The sequence below is a fragment of the Mus caroli genome, chromosome 4 (assembly GCF_900094665.2).
Source record: "Mus caroli chromosome 4, CAROLI_EIJ_v1.1, whole genome shotgun sequence".
NCBI lineage: Eukaryota > Metazoa > Chordata > Mammalia > Rodentia > Muridae > Mus > Mus caroli.
Genome location: NC_034573.1, coordinates 46,080,784 through 46,090,573, shown reverse-complemented (window position 1 = coordinate 46,090,573; position 9,790 = coordinate 46,080,784). Strand labels below are relative to the sequence as shown.

Sequence of the window (9,790 nt, the reverse complement as noted above, 5' to 3'; positions counted from 1 at the left end):
AATTCCATGTAGTAAAACAAATCAGAAGATGTAATGGCAGAATAACTTTGAAGGTAATTTGAACTGAGACTAAATCAATCACCTCATTTGATTTAAAATTAGTGATACTAGTATCTGTTATTTTCACAAAACCCCTCCATTTCCCAACATTTTACATACTTCAATTAATCAATTAATATTTAAGAAAAAAACGCAACTTAAAAATCTCTTTGTGAAAAATTTTCAGATTGCCTTTCAGCTCACATAAAAATGTACAGTGGCTCTTACTGTTATAACATGTAAGGTTTAAATCTCTTACTTGTATGCAAATTGAAGATTGGGAAACTTGGCCAAGAGAGCTTCATGTTTTCCTTTTAGGTTATTGATGTCACGAGACAGCTGCCTGTGCTTTTCCAAAAGCTTTTCCTCTTTGTTTTCTGAGGAGTAAATCATAAGTAGCTTGAAACCAGGTCTGAAAAGCATTACCACTTAGGAAGAGTAGAGCGTCCACTTCTATGAAGTACTCCAAGCAGCAAAATGTAAACTTCTAGCTAGTATTAAATAAAAGGTTGTTTACCCTAAAATTCCTATCAAGCATCAAATGGGCATGTTTCCAACATCAAAGTCAGATAACTTTCAATCTAAGAAACAACCTAAGAATTAAGGCCTCCTGAATGAAAATAGACAAATGTCAATTTTAAGCATTCAAGTGATTAAATATTATCAATTTTACAGGATTATTTTAGATTGCATTTATGAATAATACTTCTCTAATGACTAGATAAACTAATGCTTATTCATTTCCTTTTTTGTTTCTATGCATACAAGCCTCCTACTAAAGATTTGACCCTAAGGACATTTAAGACAAACCTTCGTAATTTAGCTTCTTCATTTCAGTTTCAAGTTTCTCTTTAGCTTTTTTCACAGCTTCAAAAGCTTCCTGATCCTTCTTGTAGCCACTGTCCATCTTCTTAACCTCTGCTTGCTTACTCTTCAGTTCTTGTTGGGCATGCTTCAGCTTCATCTGAGCCTGTGACGGATGGTTGTAACAAGAGTGGTATTAAGTAAACTGAGATTCAAACTGATTTAATTAAGACACTGAAATTGAAAATATAATTGCATAGTATCCTAGATTGATATTTAAAAAGTATTCATTTATCTGTGTTTTTAAAAATATTAATATAAATGAATTAATACTTTATTCTGTATTAATATAGTTAGCCTTTAGCATACAGTATGACATATTAATGAAGTTGAGAAATTTTCTGAAAGAATTACTCCAGTAGCTAGTTAACCATATACCAGACTGTGGTATTTCACTATTTTTATTGTCTTCCTTTTCATCTCATGCCTTTTTTAAACTTTATTTGCCTGCCTTTGTGAATCTCGTCTCTCCACAGCAAAGAAGTTTCATTGAGTGATGAGAAAACAAGACAATACAGAAAAGGAAAGCTAAACTGACAGAAATTCAATGCCACACATCTGATGTCCAAAGGTGACAATTTTACCCTTATGAATAAGTGAATACTGCTTCTTAAAGCCATACTTTTATCCTCAGGGTGTCCCTGCCCTATAACTCAATGGTGAATAATTAGTTTTTCCCAAATCCTTCAAAGTAAGTTGATTAAAAACAATAATTTAAAACTTTTACAGTACTGATTTCTTAAAAACTTTATGCCTGTCAATTCTGAATGAAGTTGAAAATATATTTTTAAGTGATTAGGATTAATTAATAAACAATAAGTGTTTCCAAGTACATATTTCACAGCATAAAAAGCATATATACACATGCAGTCATAAGCACTGCTCTAGGCTGAGCAAAGGACCTATTTCATCACAGCTCTTGACAATCAACATTACCAATATAGGATAAAGAGCTAATAGTAGAGATCAGAGGTTTGCATACAGCAGCAGCTACCACACCATGCTTAGCATGTGCACTTACCTGCTTGGCCTCAGTCTGAGCTTTGCTGATATCGTTTTTACAGGCTATCATCTGCCCAGCCAGAGTTGCTTCTGCTCCATCTTCGTTACTAGACAAGCCAGCAGAAACAGCATTGAAGTGCTGCTGTGCAGCAGCCAAAGCTTCAGCATCTTTATTGCTTGCTTCTTGAAGGCCATGCAGTCCATCTGTTATCTTTTTAACTTCTTTTTCCTTTGCTGCTAATGCTTTAGAATCCTTTCGGAAGAATGTCAAAGTGAAAAGGTATTTGAGAAAACAATTTTCAACTTACTTCATTATTAAATTTCATAATTTTGAGGGGCATAGTAAAAGAAGTAATTTAGCCATCCTAACTTTAAACACTGAATTCTCACTATTTGTGAGTGGCTAGAGTAGAAGCCGGGCAACTACAGAGTCAGTGTTGCACAGCCCTAATGGGAGGAAATCGCTCTAATGAGCTTGCAGTGATGGATGTGGGCTCACAAACAACTCTAGGCTTTCTGGCCTACATTAACTGATGTGGAAAATTCAGCATTGGTGGGAAAAATTTATGACTTCCATAGTGGATGTGGTAAGTTTACATACTTTGTTAGCCCCTCAGGTAAAAATTATTAAGTAGCTGGAAAATAAAAATACAACTAAAGGACTAATCCTTAGACGGCTTTGACTGACCTTGTTCATTGCCCCTGTTTTGATGCAGTTCTTAAAAGTAACTGCAGAATGTGCTGGCAATAAGACTTCCTAAGCCTGTGTTCTGGTCCCCTCTCCCCCTTAGAAATATGATATCTTGCAAGGCTTTAACACAGCCTTTCACATCACAATAGGTACATCCCATTCATTCCAGTGATCCCAGATCAGGATGTTTCCTGGTATCCCTCAGCTGCAGGTCAAATGGACAGACTCCATCCACCCATGACAACTTTCCAGGGTCATGTGGAAACAGCCCACAATATAACCCAGGCTTCTACATAATCACCACCTATATGTAAGATAGAGATCTGATTCCCCTAACTTGCCTAGATAGAGATCTGATTCCCCTAACTTGCTCAGTGATATAGATACAGCCAGTCTGATGACCAGTGCAGTGAATGAGAATGCTTTACAAAACTAGGGATCCAGTTTGTTTCCTGAAAAAGCCAAAGTGGCCTTAGCCCCTGATAAACAACGTCTCAATTTATGGTCAGAGATATATGGCCTGACAATTTAGGGAGAAAGACAGTAAACTGGAACGTGGTTACACTCTCCAGATGTTAGTGAGCTTACTACACACATCTGATAGGGGCTTGGGGGTATAAACATAGGAGTTCAGCCTAAGATCAAATTTGGGGGAAACATGTAATTTCATATTCCAAGTGTTATAATTCTTAAGAAGTGTAGGTTGTCAGGCCCTGAGCCATCTGGGAGGGAAGTAATACACAGTACAGGACTTAAGAAAACCAGACAATCTAGAAGAAAGATAGGAAAGGCTAAGAAAGATTTATGCAACCCAGTTAAGGAATCTGTATGATAAAGAGATATTATAGACCCAACCAGCTGCTTGATTTTTCATCTCAATTATCAGCCTGATGAGAATTAGAGTCACCTGGAAGACAGTCTACGGCTGTCCCTGTGTGAGAGGATCTTGACTAGGTTAACTGAGGTGAGAATGCCCACCCACCAAGGGTGGTACCATTCCCTGGGCTACCCTCTGAACCAGAAAGTGAGGTGAGCACAAGCATTCATCACTATTTGCTTCATGGCTGAGTGCAATGTGAGTAGCCAATTCAACCTCTTGCTGCTCTAACTTTCCTTTGATAACTTTCTCCTTTAGGTTACTTTCAAGATATTCCATGAAGAGCAATAGAAAAAGAGACTAAGGCACTAGACACGGACATTATTACTCCTGTCAAAACAAGGGGCAAGTAGAAATGAATTCACTTTTCAGGGCTTTCTTAGGGAGAAAATTAAGATGATGATATCAGATTGTAGAATAACTGCAGTGATCTAGTGCTTCTGTTCTGAGCGGGACCCTTTGGGACATTTGGGTATCAGTGGCCTTTGTTCCACTGCAGAACCTATTATTTACATTGTCATTTTGGCTGCTATGGAACAGAACACCATTTCTGTCTAGGCAGATATGCTACCTCACAGGTAAGGATTCATCTACAGCAGTCGGACAAACTTACTTCATGCCACATATATGTCCCATGGCCCAATAGGTTATTCAACAAAATCATGATCACACAGACTAACTGTATTAACTGAAAACTTGATACACTGATTGATCCCCAGGACCACATAAACCAGGAGTGGTGAAACACACCTATAATCTCAGCAAGTCCAAGGTTATTCTTAGGTACATGGTTACTAACCACTGTTACGATATGTGAGCACAAGCCCTCTTATTAGAAAGGCCTTTAGGGAATGGGGACTACACTAACAGAAAAGGCTGCCTGCCAGCACCATTTGAACAAAATGTCCAGGAAGTATCCTAGAGATTCAGTCTAAATAAAAGTGTTTGCATTGGTGGAACCAATTTATGAAACCCATGATGACCCTTTTGATCCTCTCAGTTAAGATGCCAGTTTTGAATAGGGCCTTAGAAGCACTGAACAAGGTAGGGTATTTATATGCACTGCTTTTAATACATTGTGAGTCTGACATGTAATGGAAATAGAAGTATCTTCAACCTACATGCATTCTGACTGGGGCCTGCGCAAACTTTGGGATGGCCAAAATGTCATGTCCTGAGAGCTGACAGATGATGGAATCTTGTACACTAGTTATGCCAGGGGTACCTTAGGGTCTAACCCCTAAGAATTCTACATACCACTAGGTCAGGAGCCTGCAGCTCTATGCTAACTAAGAACACTAGAAACCTATCCATAGGTAAAATCACTGTTTATGTCTGTTATCATACAACGGAGTCAGTGTTCTTGAAAGAATGATGTGATATAATACTGAATTTTTAAACGTTGTGATGGTCCTTGGCAGCCCTTTAATTTCCTCAAAAACTATATGTAACACAACAAACAGAGTTGCTGTAAACTTCTTATTAACCAAAGTGATTGTATGAATTAAAATTCCTGAAAAGAAGCTGCAGCTGGCTGTGAAAACTCCTGAAAGATCTAGTTTCTGCAGAGTCTGATAGACCAAGTGAAGTTTCAATACTATGGAGATTGGAGTTTTGTGTGTTTGGAGACTAACTGCTTTATCTTGGACTAGTTTTAGCCCTCTGGAACAGCCATGCCCTGGCCTATTCTGTATCTGAACTAACACTGAGTGACAATAATTTAAAACCTCTTAGAAGCTATTAACTAAGCATAACATTAGCTTCTGCCAATCCAAGATTTAAAAATGTCTTCAGATAGCATCTCAGGCTGGTAGAACAGCTCCCCCATCTCACTGTACCTGCCTCTCTGCTGTACTCACCAATGTATTTTAAACTTGTCCTCATTCATGACCTTTTTGTTCTGTAAAATTGTTTCCATGTAGGAACATGGAATTTGGAGTAACCTAAATCTGTGTTCCCAGGTCATGGTCACTCAAAATACCATCAGAATGAATTATCTTATTTCCTTAAGATGAGAGATGTAACTAGGTGTGATGGCAGACACCTGTATAATCCCAGAATTTGGGAGGTAGAGATAGACAGAGTTCAAGGCCATTCTGGTATGAGTTTGAGGACAGCCAGGCTGAAGAGTAAAATCCTGTCTCACCATCACCATCTCAAATACACACACACACACACACACATACACACACACACACACGCACACACACACACAAAGATGAGAGCTATGGTTTTTACATTAACAACTGGCAACACCTTTGTTGAAACATAAGCAGAGGAAGGTCTGAAGCCAGCCCTCCAACTTCCTTTTTCATTCTTTTGAAACAGAACTTGGACCACCAGGATTTGGGCCAAGTCAGTGCTCTAGGCAGATATGATCATTCCTATCATCTGGCAGTGGCAGTTGTTCTCCTGAGCCTAGTTACATGTGATCTGGCTGAGGCTCAACAATGATGCAGTGTATATCTGGTACACAGTAACAATCTACTGGAAGACGAATCTCCTCCTCTAGACTTGGGGCTAGCCTTAGGCAAAGAAAATGTACTAGCTTTGCTAAGGGGATTTTTCTGGGCCACAAGAGAACATAAAACAACTTTCCAACTGGCCCTGGACTAACAAATTTCCTTTTTCTGATATGGTGCCAGCGAATGGCTGTAAAATTTGTTGGTAGTGCAACATCCCTGAGATATGAAGAGATTGGCATTCCAGTCCTCCTCAACAACTGATGCTCAAATAACCCTGGGATTTAAAATTCAGAGCAGGCAGCTTTCTGAGGTCCCTTGACTACAGTTGTGATGCAGATGAGTCTGAACTCCTCTGGGTAAAGTGTTTTCAGCCTGAGAAAACTCAGCTCACACATTCTAGACTGTTGCTGACCCTCTCTAACTAATAACCTGGAGCGCGCGCGAGTCACGAAGTATCTGTGTATGCATCTTTTCTGTCTGTCTTACCAGACTTCTTTCCAAATGAGTTGCTAACCAGGCAGCCAGTACATAGTCAAACTGTTACACAGAGTTCATGGGAAAACTTAAGCCCGGCTTCGATTTGAACACATGAAACGGACTATGTAGAGATACAGCAGTAAGAGTTCTCTCTAAGAAACAAGTGTAAATAGAAGATGGAGATGTCTATACACTAGCCTGGGGCATACAAACATTTACAGATCAAGAATAAAGGATACAGAAAAGGAAACAAAGAAAAAAAAGAGAGAGAAATCGAAGTCTTATAACCTTGTGTTGAAGCTAAAGCTTTGTAAAAACAAGGGAGAAATAAGTCTAAACCAATGCAGAGAACCACACCTTTAAAGCTTAATAAACCCGATTTAAAAGATAAACATAAAATCAATACATTTCTGCAGCTGGGCACCACAAACAGAACTGTTAAAACATACTCAACATGCTTTGGCATTTTATTTAAAATCTTTCCATTGCTTGTTATTTATAATTATTTTACATATAACAGCAGTATCTGATAGGACACTGTGAAAAAAAAAAATTTGTTTTCACGACTTTAAAGCAATGTCTACTTTCAGTCACCCAATGGGAGCATCCTTGAACCACTCATGGGCTCTATCACACATACCGCCTTTGAGATTAGACACTTCTAGTTATACGAATGACCTACCTTGCACTGGCTGCCTACTCAACTTTTACACTCACCTTCTCCCATCAGTTTCTGAATCATGAATGTTTCTTTACCCCACCTTTTTTTTTTTTTTAAAGACCAGGTCTCATTGAAACCAAAGCTGACCTCAAACTGGTACCGCAGCCTCCTGAGTGCTGGGATTAGGAGTCTGAGTTACTCAATCCATCACCACTGGATTTTTAAAAACAGTGTCTATTTTATTAATTATTTAGTATATTTTATTATTCCAAGCAAAACCAAGCCCCTCAAAATTCTCCTATATTAGCAGTCAGTTATTATGTCTATCCTTTTCAAGGAAATGTACCTTAAGAATGATTTTTATAAAAAAAAAAAAAAAAGATTTTTATTCACTGGGCAGATGAGTAACACACCTATAATCCCAGTAATCCTGAGGCTAATGTAGGAGAATCACATCAGGGTTGAGTACACAGGGAATTCCAAAACTGCCTGGAGTACAAAAGAAGAGCCTTTGAAACATATAAACAAAATGCGGAGGGGAGATGGAGGTTACCACACCCAGCTTTGCTGGTAGAGTTCTGCCTAGCATGGACGAGGCACACATACACTAGGCCTGACAGTGTACCCCTGGAGTCCTAGCATTTGGAGGTATAATCACGAGACCAGGAGTTCAAGATCACCCTCAGCTACAAAGGGTGTGTGAGTAGTGGGTGCTAGGAAGTTAGAGCCTCACCTTAATAAGGAAGAAATCACTGAGACTCACTCACTCATGTATTTCCTGTAGTGCAATCAGGATCCTGTTTGGCCCTCAGAACACTTCTGGGCAAAACTTTCCTTATATCTATTTTCCCCACTACTGATTTATCCACATCAGTTACCACTGTATAACAACTATCTATTTACTTACTTTTGCATTTTCTCAACTAGACCCAAAAGGCAGAGAATTTTTTTAAATTATTTTTTTCCCAATTTTGTATTCCTGACCCAAACAACTAAACTTACCCCGTAGCTGACATTAAATATGAACAGTATAGACAAATAAATGTTACTGGAATTAAATCTTACCTCAGCCATAATGTTTTCTAGCTCTTTGCGCTTGGTTTCTTCACTAGCTAGGTTTTTCTTCTTGAGGTCAAATGCACTTTGAGACTTAGTATTAACTCGCTGGGCTTCTGCAAAAGCATCCTCTAGAGATTTGAGTTTGCCTCCAGTTTCCTAAAATCAGCACACACAATTCACATCACAACACATCATGTTACAGTTTTCTTTTGTGGTTTTTACAAGCTATATCACTGCTTTTCTTTAACAAAACAATGTGTAAAACACTGTCCAGTGAATCCTAAAGTCATGGTATAGTTTTTACAGAGGTTTATCTAATTTGTTTGTTCTGACCTTATCTTTTCTTCTCTCCAATTCTTCGATTTCACAATTGAGAGCCTTTATTTTTTTTTCATTCTCTGACAGTACTTCTTGAAGATTTAATATTTTATCCTGCATTTCCTTTAGCTCCCCAGCTGATCGTTCTTTGGTGTCTTCAGCCCGCAAAAACTGATAGGCAATATATAAACGACTCAGATGCTCTATCTCCCGCATTACTTTCTGGTACTCCAAGTAAGAAGATCTTTCCTGAAAGGAAAGTCACAATAAAGAGTGATTCAAATTCATACCTTTAAAACAAATTTAGGGAGAACCTCACTCTAGCAAACTTAGATAAATGTCTCTTTATATGATCTGATAGTTTTTTTGTCACTAAGGACGTTATTTAAAACTTTTAGAAACTATAATCTCAGAACTCTGGCTTTTAAGACAACATTTTACCATCTGTATAGAATTCTATAAGCCTGTGTGTGTGTAAAATATGACCAGACTATTTAACGAGGAAATGTGTTCCATGGTTCATATACTGGTGATAGCAGTTTTCAAAGTGCACATAGCCATCAGGACACACTATTAAACGTATTTGGCAATAGTGTTGCTAGGATTCTTGCAGAACTTCCAAGTACAACCACCACCTGTGCCCACATTAGTGAAGGTGACTCACATAAGGACCTACAGAAGCAACATAGCAACCAATCTCTGTAAGCTGCAGATAGAGAAAACTTCGCAGTAGCTTCACTGTCTCTCCCGGACAAAAAAGGATCTGAAGGCCAGGCTTAAACTTCAAATTTATTATTTGCCAGTTTTCAGCCTTTCCAAATTACCTACACTATAAAGAGTTAAGGAATACCAAATTTTAAATAGCAGTTAGTAAGTCTTAAGTGGGTAAAAACAATGTGTTTTACAAGCATTCCAATAGTGCCAAGTTTTAAGATGCCTGGTGTTGCAAATATTATACAGGAAACCCAATTCTACCATAAAATGTTGTACATGAACTATAGTAATTACTATGATAGCTACTATTATACTCGGAATTCACTCTGACACGGATCAATGTTAAGAGTTCTATCTTTTAAAATGTTCTAGTCAATACTAACTATCCAGTAAATCTAGACTTGTGACTCTTCAATAAAGTATTACAATCTGTCATTAGCACTTCTAAAATTATCAAGATTAGTCTCTGTACTGGCTATTTTTGTGTCAACTTGACACAGCTGGAGTTATCACAGAGAAAGGAGTTTCAGTTGAGGAAATGCCTCCATGAGATCCAACTGTAAGGCATTTTCTCAATTAGTGATCAAGGGGGAAAGGCCCCTTGTGGGTGGGACCATCCCTGG

The 9,790-nt window shown here is 38.2% G+C and overlaps 1 protein-coding gene across 1 annotated transcript in view; it reads right to left on the bottom strand.

Annotated features, from left to right (window-relative positions):
- The window catches only part of Smc2 (structural maintenance of chromosomes 2), a 49,049-nt gene that overhangs the window by 28,840 nt on the left and 10,419 nt on the right, over nt 1-9,790 (bottom strand). The window contains exons 8-12 of the mRNA XM_021159844.2: nt 8,469-8,702; nt 8,142-8,291; nt 1,925-2,158; nt 850-1,009; nt 299-416 (exon numbers count right to left, since the gene is read on the bottom strand). Coding sequence (XP_021015503.1) covers nt 299-416; nt 850-1,009; nt 1,925-2,158; nt 8,142-8,291; nt 8,469-8,702 — 896 coding nt within the window. The remainder of the gene's footprint in view (nt 1-298; nt 417-849; nt 1,010-1,924; nt 2,159-8,141; nt 8,292-8,468; nt 8,703-9,790) is intronic.